Here is a 21,594-nt window from a genome sequence, read left to right on the forward strand (position 1 = left end):
CACCACAGCATATAAAAGAAATGTGTTTTACCAGCGGTGTATATTTTCCCTATATACCTACTCTTTACTTATTCTATATCTTCTCTTTCTATAACAAAGTTTGCCGAGACGAAGGGAAATCATGGTACCCCAAACTATGCAGGAGACGACCAACACCAAACCGAATAGTGCAGCAGCCCACAACACGGCGGTTAAGTCAGACACACCCAAGCAGCAGCAGCAAGGTAAGGTTGTTGAGGCGGTGAGTATAGCAAACCAGGAGGGGGAAACAACAGGCAACCATCAATGAAGTACAGGAACAAGCCGTAGGAATCCTATAACTATGCAGAGGGAGCAGCAAAGTGTGGGGAGAACAGTAAGAGAGCAAGAGCAGGTTGTCCAGCACACCAGCTTCTCCCACTCCGCACAAGGGGCACCCGCCCTCTCCCCCAACCCCCCCCCCCCCCCCGCACCCAACGCATGGATACTGACTGTCCCCACTCTTGCCAACCTACCCTCACTTTTTTCTCTACCCTCACCTCCTCTCCCATTGAATGCTTCACCTCATGACCCCGCAAGTGCTAGCCTCCAGCCTCTTCATCTCAAACGATGACCATAAGGAACTTTAGTTCCTTCAAACCCACGTCCCTGCAACAACTTAACGGTCATCAGATTATATGTAACGGCCAAGAAACTTGTTTCGAAGTAAATGATTTGTGTTCATTCTTCCAACTGCTGAATCGTCGTCGGTGTACGTGTAGCGAGGACAAGGAACAAATTACCGGCTACAGGGACCAACTGAGTAGCGGGGTTCCCAATGTTTACCATCTAAATATACAACAAGGTCCGCAGTCAAGATGTCCCAGTACAACTTTTATTCAACATGACATCATGCAATTTTTCCCGCTTTTGAACAGGTGTCACAAGCCATGATGCAGGAACTTGTGCCAAGAATTCAAACATCCTGGGACAAAAGAGTAAATAATGGAGTCCACGACATAAATAGGATCCTACACCAATAGTCTGGAACCTTATGGCATATTCGCTATTTTTAGACCCAAACGTTAGAACCAAATTATATCATTTCACCAAACAAAATGGCAGCAACCAGCAACTGACAGACAAGTGGGTAACCCTAGTCACTGGATCCCCGTGTTCTGCCACTCCCCTGTGGTGATGTAGAAACAGTTCATATGGGCCACCTGTGAGGCGGCAAGATATCGGGAGCTTTAGTGGGAGCTGAACGGTCGGTACACAACTGTCTGGCCTCAAGTATGATCTCATGCAACCCACCGGCCCCCCAGCCCCCCGGACCACAGAGGTCACCCTGAATAGACTAAAGCTCCAGAGAAGACTGGCCTACAACACACACTAGTTTTGGATCAAATGAATCGACAAAATTATCATAACGCATTCAGTACTCACTCTACACCAAGGAATTACTGATCTGCCCTCGATAATGAATCCAACATACAATGAAGATATGAAATCTAACATGTTAAACAGGTCTCACACTATAATTCTAATGCACAGTCATTAGTACTGTTACTTCCATCACCATTTAAGACTGAGACAACCAGCGAGGAGTTAGCTTACACACGACTAGCGAGAGAAGGATTTACGTGGGCCGTTTCGTAATAATGTTATGCAACTTCCCCGCCACCCCATTGCTCCTCAACTTTCCTCTCTGGTACAGACACTTCATGACGGTCACCAACTACGACTGCCATCATTCAAAGAAACAACAGTGGTTTCCTGAACCACCCAAATGCAATACACAGGTTCAAACTCAGTGAATCTAAAAATACAATAACCTGTAAAATGCCCAGCAATTGTCTTTACACAGCCATTTTTAGAAATGCATCTAAGTAAAGTCTTTTGATCCATCATTTTCCATTCAAGCCTTTGTATTTTCTATCTGAAGTTGTAAGTGACGTGTTCACAGTTATGAGTTCTTCCTACAGTTAACATTTAAAGTATTCTACGACACCCTTTATTTCTCATTTTCCAATTGTATACCCTTATCATATCGCCCCTTCACACAATCTCGAGAGAATACACATCATCCTTCTCTGTATACTCTTCGGGAATCTCTATATCCATTCAGTAGTGTGGTGACCAAAGTTATAATGACGTGTATTACTAACACTCTCTTGTTACTATCGCTCCCATGAAACCAAGTACCATATTACCTTTCATACATGAATCAATACATTGTTGGCTTTGTCTGCTATAGTCTCTCCTAAATCCTTCTGGTACCCTAATTTTTCTCTTTTCACTACATGGTACATATTTTTTCAAGGTAATCAAACTTAATTTGAATTTGCCTAGTGAATTAATCAGCCATTCTTCACAATAAACCAAAATAATCCTAAGCCTTGAGTCATCATCCGAGATCATAATGCATTCCATCTTTGTATCACCGGCATATGTACATGTGCTGCTTTCAAGTCCTTAGACAAGATTACATATGAATTATGTGAATCAAGTGGCTCTGGAACCGAGCCTGTGGTATTCCACCTAATAACCGGACCCCACTCTGCTTCTTTCCGTAATTATGATACGCTCACGGTAACATTCTTCGAGACTAAGCCACAAATAAAATTCAGAATTGAGCTTAAATGACCGAGGAGCAGATGAATTAGGAAAAGTAATCACCGAGTACGGGATGAAGTGGGAAAAACCTGCCTTTTCAAAAGAGGGCTTGTATATGAGGAGGGAGGACATGAGAAGGTAAGCAGGAGTTCAATAGCTCAGCAGTGTAGGGATACAAACTAACTTCACAACGGTTCTACCCTCGAGTTGCCAACAAGCCAGAGTAATCAAATGACGCAGTGGCTTCATGATAATTACGTAGTCTAGTCAATGGCGGTGGCGCACACACACACCCTGTTCTCGGGAACATATACCAAAATCATACGAGGGAAAGTAGAACCAACACTGCAATATTTATGGACTTACTAGGTAAAGCCATCCTGACAGTAACGCATTCACAGGCCGCCAAGGATCAAGCGAAAACGTTCGCATCCTGGTTGCGGCAGTTAGTCCAATCAACCCAGCTGTTCATCCACACCTCGGGGTTGGTCGATAAAATGGTTACCTGGCTCAGGCCGGATTATATATATATATATATATATATATATATATATATATATATATATATATATATATATATATATATATATATATATATATATTTGCTTTGTCGCTGTCTCCCGCGTTTGCGAGGTAGCGCAAGGAAACAGACGAAAGAAATGGCCCAACCCACCCCCATACACATGTATATACATACGTCCACACACGCAAATATACATACCTACACAGCTTTCCATGGTCAACCCCAGACGCTTCACATGCCCTGATTCAATCCACTGACAGCACGTCAACCCCGGTATACCACATCGATCCAATTCACTCTATTCCTTGCCCTCCTTTCACCCTCCTGCATGTTCAGGCCCCGATCACACAAAATCTTTTTCACTCCATCTTTCCACCTCCAATTTGGTCTCCCTCTTCTCCTCGTTCCCTCCACCTCCGACACATATATCCTCTTGGTCAACCTTTCCTCACTCATTCTCTCCATGTGCCCAAACCATTTCAAAACACCCTCTTCTGCTCTCTCAACCACGCTCTTTTTATTTCCACACATCTCTCTTACCCTCACGTTACTTACTCGATCAAACCACTTCACACCACACATTGTCCTCAAACATCTCATTTCCAGCACATCCATCCTCCTGCGCACAACTCTATCCATAGCCCACGCCTCGCAACCATACAACATTGTTGGAACCACTATTCCTTCAAACATACCCATTTTTGCTTTCCGAGATAATGTTCTCGACTTCCACACATTCTTCAAGGCTCCCAGAATTTTCGCCCCCTCCCCCACCCTATGATCCACTTCCGCTTCCATGGTTCCATCCGCTGCCAGATCCACTCCCAGATATCTAAAACACTTTACTTCCTCCAGTTTTTCTCCATTCAAACTCACCTCCAAATTGACTTGACCCTCAACCCTACTGTACCTAATAACCTTGCTCTTATTCACATTTACTCTTAACTTTCTTCCTTCACACACTTTACCAAACTCAGTCACCAGCTTCTGCAGTTTCTCACATGAATCAGCCACCAGCGCTGTATCATCAGCGAACAACAACTGACTCACTTCCCAAGCTCTCTCATCCCCAACAGACTTCATACTTGCCCCTCTTTCCAAAACTCTTGCATTTACCTCCCTAACAACCCCATCCATAAACAAATTTAACAACCATGGAGACATCACACACCCCTGCCGCAAACCTACATTCACTGAGAACCAATCACTTTCCTCTCTTCCTACACGTACACATGCCTTACATCCTCGACAAAAACTTTTCACTGCTTCTAACAACTTGCCTCCCACACCATATATTCTTAATACCTTCCACAGAGCATCTCTATCAACTCTATCATATGCCTTCTCCAGATCCATAAATGCTACATACAAATCCATTTGCTTTTCTAAGTATTTCTCACATACATTCTTCAAAGCAACAAACTGATCCACACATCCTCCACCACTTCTGAAACCACACTGCTCTTCCCCAATCTGATGTTCTGTACATATATATAATGAGATGGCCTTAATTAGGGGGGGGGGGGCTCAGTTGCCCGTGCCATCTCAGCTATCATAAAAAAATATATATATATATGTAATATGGATCAAGTTTTCAGATCCGGGGAGCCGATACGTCAGTCTGCTTTTCACTCGAGTCAGACTTTCAATTAAATGTACGTCTTAACCATGCAGCTTGTCAGAACAGCACTCCATCCACACTGTCCTGACATCATGTAATTAAAATCACAACAGTATAAGACATGAACGTCTAAAACCTTGTTGAGCAAATCTGTGAATCCCTTATCAATTTGTTTTTTTCTTTTTCTTCCTGAGTGCATATTGATTTCGTTATTACTGATTCAAGTAATTTTCCCAAAGTAGTTACTAGGATAATAAGACTATATTATATGTAGTTACTAGGATAATAAGACTATATAATATGTAGTTACTAGGATAATAAGACTATATAATATAAGGATGGATTTAGGCGCTTCACCCAACGTTCAATCTCTCACATTCCAATTTTCTCTCAAATTGTTCGCAGCAGTCTGTCATTAAGCTTTCCCACAGACGTGAGTAACCAAACTTGCAAAAAATATGAATCTTTTTTTTCAATCTATATGTAAGGTCATGCAACTTTGAGCTCCTATACAATTCGCCACCATGGATATCTGTGAGGGTGAAGTGTGAAGATTCGATCGTACATTTCTCCTAACTTTCTAACAAGACTTCGTGTCCAGGCAAACAGGAAGGAGAGAGCCGGCGACATAACGTCCCGCATACACAACCGGTACATAGAATGGGGGTCAATAATTATTTAGAACTCAGATGAAATTTTCAACAAGCTTATCAATTTATGCTGGACCTAAATTGGAATATGCTTCTCAAATTTGGTAATCACACAATTAAAGAAGCACAAAGAACAAATAGAGAAGATTCATAAGAAAACTGGAAATTAAATAATACAGAAGGGTTATAGAGGGATTTGCTAACAGCGTAAATTTCATCACGCTGGAAAACCGAGATGAATATGACATACACAACCTTCAAATTTCTGTACCACTTTGACAGTGTTGACAGAACACTTGACAACGGGGCACAGTTCTTCTGAATAGCAGATATGGCATTCAGAAACCCAACACAAAACCAAAGACGTATTTGTTACAAAAGGTGTAAAAATGTCCTTTAATGTATCAGATTAAAAAAAATAATGGAACATGCTCTGACGAAACTGTGATTTACGACTCTACAAAATTTTGAAAGATGTACGACTCAGTTTATGAGATGGAGCTCCTCAAGAGTTGAGACTGTTTCCCTAAATGCAAATAATTACAACCATAAAATGAAAATAAAATGGTAGAATGAGGGAGAACATAAAAGAGGAAGTTCAAGCTCAAACTCATATGAATGACCTTATCAATAGTTATTGTGTCAAAGGTTTCGACTGATTCCAATCTGAAATCTCTTGAGGACCAAGGATCGGTGATATAAAAAGGAAAAACACAGAGTATCAGAATCGACATTATCTTACCCACGCCTTACTTCAATTCTACTGCATTTCTATTTCACCTCGTCTTCATATTTTTTCTCTTTTTAATTTCTATGATTTCTCTTATATCCTATTCTTGAACAATTTTTTTCACAAGAGCATTGAAAAAAGGATGAAAAAATTAGATTCCGAGATCCTCGGGGAAATGAAAATTGAGATTCAATGACTGAAGACCGGGGTCAATAGAATAAGGCAACATGTAGAAGAATTACAAGCCACCTCCCATCACCATAAGCAGTACCAATGCACGTTTCCAAAGATATTGTTGGCTTTTAAGAAAGCGGGAACAGACTAGCGAGTAAAGCTAAAAGTTCAGATGCAATATCCTTCAATCTCACTTTGAGAGATGTTGTATGGATTGTTTTCTGGACTACAAATATAAAGACAAAAGAAGGGAAAAAGAAACGGAAAAAATGTGGCTTTTAAAGCATGGAAAACTGCTGCATCATCGTGGTATGAAATAAAAAAAAGTGGGGGGGGGGGGGTAATAAAGGTCCAGAAAAAAAAGTCACTGGAAAATACAAGGTCACCACTTATTCTTTGGATGTAAGAGGTACACTTCGATGTCAACGATCTACTCCTAATCTTACATCTTTAGGACTTCTTGGATTATGTCGAACTCCTAATTCCATTGTCAGTCAACTTACATCTTGGAGACCTCTTTTGAGTTTTAATGATGCAAGATGTTAGTTTAGGAAATGCTTTGTTCCTTGCGGAGAGGGGCGGTCTGAATAAACTTTAAACTCACAATGATCATGCCACTCTATATTATACTTTTTTCCATGGATGATTGGTGCTTGTGTAATTGGTGTTTTGCACCTCCTTAGAAACACAGTATTCAGGAGTCTGGTCCTGGAGCAGGGTGCATGGACATGCCCTAAAAGGTCCTCTCCAAGTCCAACAGCATGACGAATAACTCTGTTGTATAGCATGGGGGGGGTACTTAAAGTGCTGTTTTAGTAGTCATTTGCATTATTTTTATCTATGATAATTTTTGCCTTGTTGATGTGATTACCTGACATAGGCTTAGGAAGCCTTCCAACCCTACAGCCCATGTTAGGTCTATGCCCACATAACCATCACATCCCAGTTGGTCTGGTACATATTTTAAATACTATACAGGGCCTCATTTGCTTTCATTAAGCATCACCCCCCCCCCCCACACACACACAGGCCCCAAGATACTTGAGGTATTTCTTTTAGTCCTTATCACACCTTTAATTTATTGGGGTAGTCCTTCAGTCTTACAGTTCATTAGTATATGATAAAGAATGAAACATGTTGTCTAGGTTTAGACTGAGGAAATGATATGATCGATAATACAATTCTTTTAACCTGCACCAATGAAGTTCTTAAAGTCTGGAGAAAATGAATACAAAATTCTCTATTCACTTAATACACAGAAGTGTGTAGCTAGTTACAAACTGGTATTACTGTAGTGCAGGTACCTTACCGTACTGTGGCTGGGATACCTTTTCTCCTGACAATAAACTTTAGAATACTCAATAACCCTAGAACACTAACCAGCTCCAATTTTGATCTACAATTACAGATCCCATCATCACACTGATTTATACTTCACACCATAAGGACTCAACAAACACTAGCCAACTAGCCTCAACACAATCTTAACCCTTTGTGTGAAAATATTTTTCCTTCCCAAATAACAAAAACAGCAATCATTTTTATCAACAAATAGCTGCAAAACAAATATAAAAATATTTTTTTTCGTAAGAACTGACGATAATTCTTAGCCTAAGAAAATAAATGAGTAAATGGAGTGGCTGATCCGGAGCAAGTAAAACAATTTTTTTCATTTATACAATTAGGACCATAAAAAAATTCTTTTATGAGTTGTAAGTTTACCTATTCAGTGTCAAAATAAAGGCTGTATTTCTTATCTGCTCTGTGGAACTATTTTTCATTCTTTTTTAAATGCATATTATGAGTGCACTAAGAAAAAAAAGAGAAAAATTTTGTTATACAAGAGCATCAGCAAAATAAAGTTAGGGTATGTAGTAAGCATAAGCTTAAAGTGATAATCTAATATGCTATGTATCAACGCCGCACACATTCAATAGAACTTATGTTTATGATAATTATCAATTTGTGATGCTGTATTTGGTCTCTTAAGTTTCAAAAACACTCACAAATTATATAACCACAATCACAATTTCAACGCAAGTTTGTTGATATGTGCTAACTAGTACATAAATGTTTACGATGATTAATATTTTGTATCACTCTTATTTATCTTGATTTTTTTATGTACATTTGTTCAAAAATTATTCCCCTCAAAAATAATTTATGATGAATAATAATAACATAACGAAGCAAGTCTGCAGAGAAATGTGCTACCACTAGTGCTTGACTGTACAATGATCATCAATTTCTGGTGGTTTTCTGTCTTACACTTTTTTATGTGCATTTATTCCTAAATGATTGCTCTAATATCATGTGCACCAATCAATAACTATTTCAACACCATCACCACTACTGTAAGAAGCAAGCTCAAGTTGCATGCTAACACGACTGAAAATGTTTATGATAATCATCAATTTGTGTCACTTTTTTTCAACTTAACCTATCTCTTTAACATCCATCGATCTGTAAATGACTTCTGTATGATATTATGGACACCAACATTAAAAATCAAAGCAGCATCACTACAGCGAAGTGACTGTCGAGATGGGTGCTACTGCTGATGTATGTATGTGTTTACAATAAAAAATTTGTAATGCTGTGTTTGCTTGTCGTTTTCACTTATGTGCATATGCTCATAAATGATCACTCTATGATACTATGGACAGGACAGAATAAATGTTACTGATGAACAATATAATACAAGTGAATAACCTTTACCTGGAAGGTGACTGTCAGTAAAAGGCCACCACAGTTGGCCACAGCTCACAAGAAGCCTGGTATAATTCATTCAATGTTCATATTTGTAGTATAACAGTCACAACTTCCATTTTCCTTCTTAATATTTTCTTCAGAGTTATTTTCTTTGTATTTTTATATTCTTATATTCCATTTGTTTTCCTATGTTCAACTGCTAAAAACCAATATGTTGATCTTGTGAGTTCAAAATAACAAAGTCGCAACCAGAACAAAACTTTTACACTATCATTCACGAAAATCATAATTTTTTCTTGATAAAGAGGTCTGATAGACATATGAAGCATCATCACTATCCATTCATAGTCCTCAACAATAAATCTTCTTAGTTTTCAAGCCACACCATCTTAATCAACAATTTGATGAAGTATCCTTGGTAAAATACCCCACCTGGGTGTAACGCAATTTATCCCTAATGAGCACATATAAAAAAATAATTGTCATGTAAAGGTGACAGTGAAAAGACTAAACATTTCCAGTTTAGGAAAAACGTATTTACTGAACCAATACTAAGTACAAGCAGCAGGGCCACAGTGGTGGGTGCCAAGGACACAGCAAGTCCCAAGAGAAGGCACCCAAGCAACCATAATGGTAATTAGTGGGATTACCAAAGCCTCTGGGCAGCTCCAATGATTTATCCTGTTTTGATTGCCATCTATGACCAGCAAAGAGCATGCAATTCAAGTAAAACCGAAATTTAAAGGGAAGTTTGTCATCAGATTGATGCCAATACTACTCAACTACAAATGTATCATTCAGTGATTCCATGAACGGAGAGATTAAACACCACTCCACCTATGACATATTTGAGCCACATTATTTCAAGTGCATAATGGGCATCACCCATTTCTCTAACATTACTAACCAATTCAACATAAGACCCTTATGCCCAAGATGAAACTTCCAAATTGAAGACATTGAACATCTACTGAAATGCCCTGCATTCATCCTAACAACTCAAACACACAACCTCACTCACTTCTTGACCCCTGGTCCAGTATGATAGACATGGCTGACTTCCTGAGAGTTGAGGAGCCCCAAAGTAAAGAGTCCTGGGGTTGGATAAAGTACATACAACCTCCTTAGTTTCTATAGTTCCAAGCTATTCATGTATCTATATTTCTGATGCCCATTCCCTTTACGAACTCCATCACAGGGTAGATAATGCAAGTCTCCATAACTGGTGAGCTCCAATGTCACTTCCTAGCATTTAGTGCCTCACTCTTAACATGCCACCCACAGAGGGCAACTCTAATGTAGTGTTTACAGAGGCTCCAACCTAATCTTTCAACCAACTACATCCAACTAATGTGTCTAACTAATGTTCCAACCTACTACTACCTAATGGTCCCACCTTATGTTCCTACCAACTAATGCTTCTACCTAATGCTCCTGTCTACTGTTCCTACCTACTACTTCTATCTATTGTTCCTAACATTTTGCCAAAAGGCAGGGATAACTAGTTATGAAGAATGTATCATCCAAGTGTTGTCAAGTGTTATGTGTAACAAGGAGAGATTATGTATTTGGGGACAGAATGCCAGCAGTTTTTGTGTAGGTAAGGCAGAAAAAGACAGCTACATGGGTCAAAACAGTGCAGCTTAACAACTACTCAAGTGCTGGTTCATGAAGCAACCATCACTAACCCACCCAATACCCAGGCAGGTTGTAATGGTAATATACATCCGTTCCATGGCTGCCTACCAACTACTACCTATTGTTCCAGTCACTGCATATTTAATATGGTGCTTCAAGAACTTACAAACTTCAGCCACCCTTTTCCCCTTTCATAATCCTCTCTATATTTCAATTAAGGCCTGGCCTTAATGTGGACTTTTGTCCATGACTTGAGGCTTAGAGAAAAAAAATGCAGATGGCCCAAGGAACTAGAGTTGTCTATATTTCAATCGTATTTGTGACGATATTTTCTACAGGTATAACGGAGGTGAGAATCATCAAATGAATGGGTAGGCAGATAATATACTCCCTAACAAGCCACCCTAGGAAAGAAGAGGCACCTTCTCAACTTCCCCTCAGTGCATCACTAGCAAAAATTTTAGAACAAAAAATCAAATATTCCATATCATTTTCATTATTCTACTTCATGTTGTGCAAGAACTATCTCTCTAAGAGCATAAAAGTATATAATGATATTCATACTCCTATTGTTATTTTACAATAAAAACAAGCAATCATAAGTAACTGGAGATAATAGCTCTAAGATGCAAAGCTCTCACTCTGATAATTCATATCTTGAAAAAAAATGTATATGAAATTTTTGCTGCTGAATGTATCTAAGCCTTCCTTCAGTTACATAAACTTGAGCAGTGGGGCCACATATCATAAGACTATTCGAATCATGATTTATGAAAACAAAAAGTTTGAGCCTATATTAGTGAACTTACAGGAGGAAGTAAAATTAAAGACATTAACAAAGTTAATCAACGCTTAAACAGTGATATTTCCTCAGTGCCAAATAAACCAAGAAAATTATATAAAACAAAATCTAAAAACAAATTTCTGTACGGAATATGTCAATACCATGCAATATCTAAAACAAACAGACCTGTGGTTTCCATGCATTACAAATGACATCTAGAGAATGGCTGAGCTAATGCAGCCTTTCTTCATCTGTTCCTGGCAATGCCTTGCTAATATGGGAAATGGCAATCAAGTACACAAAAATATCTAAAAAAAATAACAAAATAGTAGTATACTTTCCTTTAATCTATGTTTGTGTGGTAGGGTTCTGAATGGAGATGGGAGGGCCTATGCTGCCAGCATGGATGCTACTTATCTCGGTAAGTATAGAATAACAATGGGTTTTCCTGGAATAATTGCATTCGGTATGCACCTAATCACATTAAACAGTTTATAAATTCTTTTCAAGACAGTTATTTCACACTATATATATATGTATTTCTACACATCAATTACATACTCTACCTATTTTTCATACACTTTTTTATAGGTTACTTAGAACTTCATTTACTTGAATAATGAACAGTAACTTTATTAGTACTAAATACATCAAAACATGCCCCAAAAATTGTTTCTTTCATTCAAAATCTAACTACAACTGTGAACACACATCTAGCTTTCCAAACTACTGATGTAAAAAAAATATTTTCTTGAGATGTCCTGTAGGTGACAGATGTATGATATGTATTCCAGCTATGGAGGTACAATGCTAGTGAAATCTATGGATAACTGGTAGATGCAGGAGCCGGTTAATATTTGAAAGAGGCACGAAGCATAAATCTGTATTGTGACAAAAGGAGCAAGGATACAAGACTCATTCCAAGATGATTGGGCCAGTTCAAGGGTAAACTTGTGTTTATTGTTACACGTTATACACATGATGCTACTAATTTATGGATAAGTACATTACCTGATCACCAGAAGTCTTGACAAACGTGGCCTTCACATTACCACCAGAGCCACCTGCACTCACTCCTGTCAGCTGGATAGGTAGGTGACCACCCTTGCCCCCCATAACTTTTATCATTTGAGGCTGACCACCTGTAACAATGAGAAGAAAATGTTTAAGCTTATGACAACTATCTTTAAAGGCAAAATAAAAACTAAACCAACAATATCACTTATACTTCTGAAGTAATCTTTAGACTCTTCTATCCCCACAGCTCATGCAGAGAACAAGCTAATAAGTAAGGTTGTTGGTCACTCAAGCTGTTGGAAGCCACAGCTTGCTGGTCCACATAACCACAACAGCTTGGATGGTATGGTACTTGGTAAATACTTGTCCAGGGCCTTCTTAAATTTCTACACTGTGCATCCCTTAGTGTCTCTTATGGCTGCAGGCTGTGTGTTTAAGAATCTTGAGCCCCAAATATTTCATGTATTTTTTCGTGCCTATCACAACCTTTGATTTTACGGGTACCAATTTCCAAATCTCCCGATCCTGTTGTGCTAAGAAGAAATTAATCTTCTACATAGGTTGGGACCATCTTACCAGGATTTCCAAGTGTAAATAACAATATTATCCCTGGGGATAGGGGATTAAGAATACTTCCCACGTATTCCCTGCGTGTCGTAGAAGGCGACTAAAAGGGGAGGGAGCGGGGGGCTGGAAATCCTCCCCTCTCGTTTTTTTTTTTTTTTTTTTTTTTCAATTTTCCAAAAGAAGGAACAGAGAATTGGGCCAGGTGAGGGTATTCCCTCAAAGGCCCAGTCCTCTGTTCTTAACGCTACCTCGCTAATGCGGGAAATGGCAAATAGTTTGAAAGAAAAGAAGAAAAAATAACAATATACCTATTCCACTTCTCCATCAAGGAATATAACCTCAGTGATTTCAATAATTCCCAGTACTGTAGTTCAGTTTCTTTACTGTGTCTATAAAGGTCATCAAAGACCTTTGCACACTTTACATTTCTCCACTTTTGCTTGCTTTGAAAAGCAAAATTAGCACAAAGCAATATTACAGCTGTGAGTATATTAGCACTTAGGTGCTACCCATGTCCATAGTTTAATTCATACACAAATGTAATACAGAATAAACAAAAATAAATTAATATAAGGTTTGCAAGCAAATGAATTGTTGATTGTTGTGTCTAGAAGGCTTAGTCTTAAGCATGGGCAGAGAGCAATTTTATTCAGGTTCCTGAGGTTCATTTTCTGATCAGGGAAATGTTGGTTAACCAGGCAAACTGTTTACAACCACTTTTTTATAGCAATGACTTTCATTGCTTTTCAGTGACCTGCAATGATGTGCACATCAACTTGAGTCAACAATCATAGCCAGAGGTTTAATGCGAGTTTCAGTGAATGTGGCACATACTGCATTTGATTCTAGACAGCAAGGCACCAACAGTATGATGAGGCTAAACTCCATTCCACAAGACATACACCCATTTGACAGTACACATACTGTGAATGTCAATATTACATTTTCTTGTCCGCATCTTGGACACCACCCATGTACATTACAAACACCAATTCAACATATCACAAGAACCCTCATGTCCATGATGCAACTTATATACCAAAGCACAGGGCAAATGAGTAGAAGGCATTCAGTGTCTTTAGTATGGGACTGCATCTTGGGCACAAGACATTTTATACTGAATCAGTGTATTTAATGCTACAGTGATAAGTGGTGTCTACGATGCTGATGACAAAAGGTAACTCTGTAATGTCTGGGGAGTGGTTTCTGTCTGATCCTATGAACTTAATCTTAGGTCATCTGCAAAACACATGATGATACTGTATCTATGTTCAAGATTATTATTACAAAGCAGCAAAAAAGATAATAAAAATTCCTTGAGCAGTGATGCCAGGAGAACTGACAGAAGACTTTTGATTCCACTTTGGGATGAACCACCTCAGATATGTGAACACTACTCCATAACTGGCATACAAGACCTCTGATGTGAAATAGCTGCTAACAAGAATACTAATTACTGCATCTTTACAGAACTACAGGTTTTGAAATGATGATTATGAGGGATTTCCATGATAAAAAGGCAGATGTGGTTATGTCCAGCAAGTTTTTGTTCTTACAGGGTGAAATCATGCTGTTCTGAAATTGACGAAAGGAAAAGGAGACAAATGATTCTGAGACAGTTACAGGAAGAAACTGCATTTTGGTGCTATTAAATCTAACAGGTAACTGTTTCCCCATTCAAAGGTACTTCACAGGTCCTAACTGAGAGAGGAATGGAGTTCAGTATGAGAAAGAAAGTGAGTATTACGAGGAAAAGAGGAGAGATATAGAGTTGAAGCATGTAAAGTGGAATCATCAACATAACAGCTAATAGGATTAGTAGAAGAGGGATCCTTTATTGTGAGAAAAGAAAGTATGCAATAAGACAGAACCCAGATGTTTATGACTGTTGACAGAATAGGAGGGAAAGTTACTTCATCAAAGACTACCACCATGGAACAGCCAGAGAGGAAATTGTGCCTTTATGAATAGAGACACAAATAAATTAAAGAAAGGGAGTTTGGGAAGCAAAGACATGTTAAGCAACAAAAGTTTCACCAAAATCCCTGAGAGAAGACAACCAAAGGTAAGATCTTCAGTATCAAGCACTGTAAAATTCATACTGGTACTCAGAAAGAAGGGAATGGGATTCTAAGTGCTCAAGAAAGTAAGACATAAGGAAACTGTAAAGACTTTGGAGACAGCAAAATAAGAGCAATGGGGTGATGGTTAGAAGGGTGAGAATAGTTTCCTTTCATTTGGATGGGCTGCACAAAGACATGCTTCCAAGAGGAAGGAAAAGTCTGGGATTTTGGGCAGCAAGGAAAGGAGTTAGATCAGAAGACTAGTTAGAGACTAAAGGGGGTAAGCCATCTGAGTCATATGCCTTCTCCACCTGGAGGTGGAATACTACTTGGAAGACACTTGGCGAAGAGAATACTGAAGGCACAGATTCAGTGTGAGGAGGTGGGACAAGGATTAGAGACAGAATAATCCAAAATTGAGTTAAGAGGTAATTAAGTACCAATTTAAACAGCTTTATCAGTTGGAGAGTTAGCAAAAGCTTAATCAACCACACAAGAGGAGGAAAGGCTTTCATGTAAGCTGAAACATAAGAGAAATAAAGTTGAAAAGCTCTCATCTTTCTTTACTCACCATCCAAAACCACATCATAATTAATTATCCATATCAGTGTATTCATCATCCTTTACAGCAACAGATTTCGAGTCTGCTAGAGATGATATAATTTCACTCATGTGAAATGGCTCATTATAGCCTTCTTCCTTACTAGAGAAAGAGGAAAAGCCTCTCTTTGTCTACAATCTAGGAACTCCCTAATATATCTTCTAATACTAGACATCGACAAAAAAAAATTTCGGTAACAATACTTGCTACCACAGAAAGGTCATTAACACCATGACTATTAAGGCAAGGCATTGAAGTCAGAGATTATTTGCCAACCAACTAATTCATCATCTACACTTTTTCAAGTTTGGTACTAGAAATGATATCCCCCACAAGCTAAATTTATCAAAGATGCCCTCTTAGCCTTAATTTTACCTTGCACATACTGTTTGAAAAATCATTCTGTTGACAAAAGAATAATTATCCCTTAATCTTCTGTATGATACACTAGCATTGTGAAATTTTGCCTAGGTCTCCTGTGAAGGTCTCAAAGCTTTCTGTGTCTGCTTCATTCTTATTTCTCCCTTTCTACCAAGTTTCTGTTTGATGAATAAAAACTATCATTTTCATATGTACATTAATTTCAATAATTACTTTCTTAATTCGTAGTCTTCAGTCCTCAGTTGCCAAGATTTTTGTATTCATATACATGCTAATATCTTTCAAGATTTTTTTGGGAATGCCTGTTCTTCATTCATTCTATTTCATTGTCTGCATTGTTTCATATATCTGGTTCTGATTGATTCCTTGCCATTCCATCAACATTTCTATTGAATTCTTTTTTTCTTTACAGTTTTGGTTTTGCCGTTGCTCATGTGCGCATCTCAATCAATTCTTTCCGATGGATTACTTTTCCCGATTCTCAATAGTATGTTCCATTCATTCCTATATTATCTTTTTTGAGTACAATTCTAAATACAGTATTCACATCGTAAATAGGGCTGTCTGTCATTTCTAAGTGTTCCACAGCCCTTGCTTGGTCATAATCATTTTGCAAAAGCACTTTTATCATTTGACATAAACAACAATAATCATTCTATACATGCATCTTTATGTACAGACATACTAAACAATCAAATGATGTTTCACCCAGTAGAGCAAAACCTTACAAACATATTCAAATCTAGTGTCCTCTTTTTGATAATGTTCCAGTTAAGGGAAACCATGAAACTATCTTTGAAATATCAGCAATTCATGCAATGATAGTGTAGTATGTGGTGAACTGAATAAGACTGGTGGAGCACGATTTTGATCATTTTATTCTTATCGTACTACAAGTGGGTAAACAGAGGGTAGGACTATGGATATCTGGGAAAGTATGAATTTCAATAGCGTGAAAATATACAGAATTCTTAAAATCAGCAGGGCCTGTTAAAACCTCATCAGACCTTCCCTAACAGCCAACATTTAACTTATCTTTAATTGGGAAATTATCAGTTTGGCCACACAATGAGCTTTGGATATTTAGTGACTTCACTCAGTAATGTTAGTGTAATGTTTTCAGTATATAGTATGGGTTATGGAGTAATACATCTTATTCTATATTACGGTGAAAGTAGAGAAGGACTTGTACATCAGAAAATCTGGGTCAACTACAGTAGAAATAGATACATCGTAACTAATTAATAAACAGAATCTATGAAAACCCTACATACAATCCAGTAAATATACCATTAAATTGTTCTACTGCTGGGGATTACATGGAATGGCTGCTTGTGGGAAGGTTGGGGAGGTCTGTCACCTGTTTATTGATAATAATTTGCAGTTTGTGCTGAGCTTAATCATGACTGTAATTGGTACATTTCAACTAAAATAGCATAATTGTAAATTTCAACTGTCAGGGATGTTAGGAGAGGCTTTCACAGGTTCTTTGGATTTTACATGCGTTTTACCTACTACAAGTATCAACCTAACATTCTACCTGATACACATAATCCTTACTACTTGTCCAATATCACAGAATAAAATAAAGTTCCAAAATACATTTTCCAACTTGTTTTCGGAATGTGTCATCCTTCACCTAGTGGAAGAACAAACTGAACAGCAGCTTTGGTATATTTCAACCTAAATTCATGTGGGGTTCTCTGAAGTGCTGTTGATTTCCATTCAGTGTGTCACCTACTTCTGACTTACTTACTTATCCCTACTTCTGACTTACTTATCAATAAAAAAAATCAAATCATGCTTCCTTATCAATCTTAAAAGCATTCTCCATGCAGTACATATGCATCGATAAAGGCAATGAAATTCCAAGGCTAGTTCCATGATACCCCTATCCTGGAGCATTTTTATCCAAGAGTGGATATATTAAAGCAAATAAGTTTATTTTGCTATATGATAGTCAATATGTCTGCACAGGTGGGTCAAATGGTACATTTATTTCGTCATCTATGTTCATGCTGGATTCATCAGGAATCCTATTGAATATTTTCAGTCATCCAACTCTTGAGTTCCAATGACATGGCCCAAAAATCACGGGACTGGGGGCATAGCCCCCCCATCCATTTGAGATTTAGTGAGGATAATTAGTACGACTGCTATATAGCACAAACTTTTCCGGAAATCACTTTCTACTTCAAGATAGTGATGGGTACGAGTTCCCCAACTCCTGATGGAAATTGGTGAAATCAGCATCTTTCTTTTCACTCATCAGACCTAACACTGCACTTGGATGAATCCCAAAATTTACAAAAACTTTTCTAATGCCAGTGCAGGAAAGGTCAATTTCGCTTTCTTATGCCTCACTGCTTTTCCCATTGAAAGAATCAGGAATAAACGAACAATAACCTCTGTTGCACACACCCTCCCTGTCATTTTTCCATAAATCCACTGTCAGGAATAATGCACAGAAACCAATTTAAGTAGTGCACAAAGAAAATACATACCTCTACCAGCATAACCCTTGTTGACCAACTAAAGCCAATATTTCAGCAAATCAACATGTCTAAATGCAGGAGATAGTGTACCAGTTTAACTCATCACTATTAGCTTTGACTACTCAGTGTACTGTTTAGAAGTTAACACCTGCAGACCAAAAATATTTTACCATATAATATCAAATAAAGTAACCGGAGTACATCTGGGAAACTGTGGAGTTATTCAAAGTAAATAATAAATGAGTAATAAAAAAATGCAAAAAATAAACTTCAACTAAACGTCTGCCAATGACCAAACTCAACACCCTAGACCCAGCTCTGGTTCTGGGGGTAGAAGACTTCACCAGGCATTCTACTCAAAATATATGTCACACCCATGACTGAGTGCTGCCAAAATGGTACAAGATGTTAACAGACACAGCAAATGGCCATTTGATCCCTAGCTGCAGCATACATCTTCTGTTAATATATATTTTGCTGTCATCTTGGCAATTAAGTAAGGTTTTTATAAGTTCAGCAGATATTCTACAAGTGTAATTACCCTTGCAATATCCCTGATATACATTACCCTTTACACCTGTAATATCAGTTAATAAATATAAAGTTAGCAAGTTCTCTAAAATTACACAAGCAATATAGAATAAAATAAATGTAATTCAATACTGAATGCTAACGATGATGCATAGCCAAAGTGGCAAATACTGAGGATTAAAGATTAGGGCATTATACTGCAAATAAAATCATATCAATTTATTCTATTATTTAAAAACAAATGATTTCATGTCATCTTAGTCAATAAACAAAGGTGTCTTCACTTATCTAAAGCACTGCTTTATAGTCTGACAGTGACAATATGGTCAAAGACAACATAAACTCATTATGTTCAAATGGCAGAACTTTGGGCTTGACACAATCCTTCATAGCTTTCTAAAATCAAGAAGAGACGATTGTAACAATCTTCAATCTTTTGTATCAACTGACAAAATTTAGCTAAGGCTTTGTAATCAAAATATCCATGGCAAGTACACTTGAAAAATAATGCACAGTAATAGCTGTGTAACTGGCTTAGTGTTAGAGCTTGCCTGTATAACATTAAACTCTGAGAAGCCTACTCCTTAAAGATTAATTACAGTAAACACGAAGAGTCTAAACACACTGTACTCAGTCACTTTCATAAAACACTACCGGTAACCTATAAAAGATCCTCCACCTCCCAATTTCTGTGACAATATACTCTCATATTTCCATGGTATTGGACACACACACCAAGCCACATGCACAATGACCTTACTCAAGATCACATGCCTCTTATTTTAAACCACATCTGATCCCCATTCCACTCACATGGAACCATATCTGTGGTAACATAGCAGTTATTATAAATGAACTTGACAGACGTAAGTTGTGTGTTCATAAATTCCCTGCTCTAACATGGTTCAAAACAGCATTAAAATAAACTTCATGCAGATCATAAAGTTCCCATGCGTTATATAAACTACGTGAAATCATTGTAATACGTCTCATTAACAAAATACAGGCTCCAATGATTCACGACATGCACCTACGAAATTGGTTAGGAGGCCTTGACAGTCACTAGCCTGCTAACATTCTCTACGCTGCCCTCATTATAACCTACACCTCACTGATCAGGATATTGATTTTCAAGGCTCCCCCACTTCCCACAGCTTAAATCATCCCCAAACCCTTACATTATTCCACCAAAACACATGTACAACATATAGCAAAGTGATAATACTAAAAAAAAATCCTTTTGAAAGTTAGGGGACCAACGAGACGGAATGCTCACTTTTGAACTAAGTTTTGCGCGAAAGGAAGGGTTGTGTGACCTTATATAACATCAGAAACATCAAGCATGCTCAATAATATAATAATAATCCTTATCATTCCATCGACTTATCACGGCGTCTGTTTAAAATGCATAAAATAAGTTATACGACGGCCCATGCCCGGAACCTGGGCCAACCCGTCACCATCACTTACCATTTGGGTCTGGGATCAGCAATGTTGTGATATTTTGCTGGTTTTGTGTCATCTTGATCAGCTAGATAACTCCTGCTAGTTAGGGATTTCTTTAAAAGTTTGAATGACGCCTCCAATTAGACGTAAAGTAAGCACAGAAAAACAACAACAAATCGTCCACCGACAGCAGATTCCTAAAATGGCGAGTTCATCACTCCCTTTTCGGACAGTACTTTTGCCTCGTATGGTCTACATTTTGATATATTAATGATTTGACGCGATTTCGCATACATTCATTTATGACCAGATATCATTAAATGACTCAGATGATGAGCTACAAGCCGAAAACAGTGCACATTCTCGCAGACTCTTCCTGAGGAGAGTGGCTATATGATCTTGGCGGTGGGCACAAAGCTCGAATTCTGATTGGTCAATACATGTCACGTGGTACAAAGTGGAATGGAACGAGAGGTGTAGTGATGAAAACATTAATCTTCTCCAAAGAAGTCAGTCCAATCGAAACTGGAACTGATGTCAGGGCTTTAGTGAGTTCTCATTATTTCCGTGGTATAATATCAAGCTCCGGAGTGCTAAACACAAAATAATCAGCCGTAGTCCACTAATCCCGCCAGTAGTGAGTTGTCCAGCGGACTAGGAACGGGTCGAAACTCTAGCCAATCAGAGAACGTTCCTCGTTTCTTTGCTCGTGGCGCGAAAGGCCACTTCATAGCAGACGTTGCACCTTTCATTGAGCAAGGTTTTTATTAATGAACTTTTAACATTTGAATTGCACATAGAAGGAGAGTGGTATTTATTCAAAATTGTTGCTTATTCATCTCATCTTAAGAAGATATACACCTACCTGACTGTCTTTGATGATGATACAGTATACCATTAGTTCCGTGCAACAAGGGCGTGACTGGCGTTAAAGAGATGGTAGAAAATTAACTTTGTCATTGCATTATCATTTTGTTATCTCGTCATCATAGTTAATGGGAAGAGCGATGCGATTTAAAGGCTTTGTTTCATGTAAAGATGAAACCATTGCAACGTGTAGCAATACTCCTACTGCAACATTTTCAAC

At 38.1% G+C, this 21,594-nt stretch overlaps 1 protein-coding gene across 1 annotated transcript in view; it reads right to left on the reverse strand.

Moving 5' to 3' along the window:
- The window catches only part of LOC139756918 (uncharacterized), a 93,750-nt gene extending 72,816 nt beyond the window's left edge, over window positions 1-20,934 (reverse strand). The window contains exons 1-2 of the mRNA XM_071676857.1: window positions 20,532-20,934; window positions 12,418-12,548 (exon numbers count right to left, since the gene is read on the reverse strand). Of these exons, the coding sequence (XP_071532958.1) occupies window positions 12,418-12,548; window positions 20,532-20,583 (183 nt within the window). The 5' untranslated portion in view covers window positions 20,584-20,934. The remainder of the gene's footprint in view (window positions 1-12,417; window positions 12,549-20,531) is intronic.
- Window positions 20,935-21,594: the final 660 nt, after the last annotated feature.

The sequence above is a fragment of the Panulirus ornatus genome, chromosome 2 (assembly GCF_036320965.1).
Source record: "Panulirus ornatus isolate Po-2019 chromosome 2, ASM3632096v1, whole genome shotgun sequence".
NCBI lineage: Eukaryota > Metazoa > Arthropoda > Malacostraca > Decapoda > Palinuridae > Panulirus > Panulirus ornatus.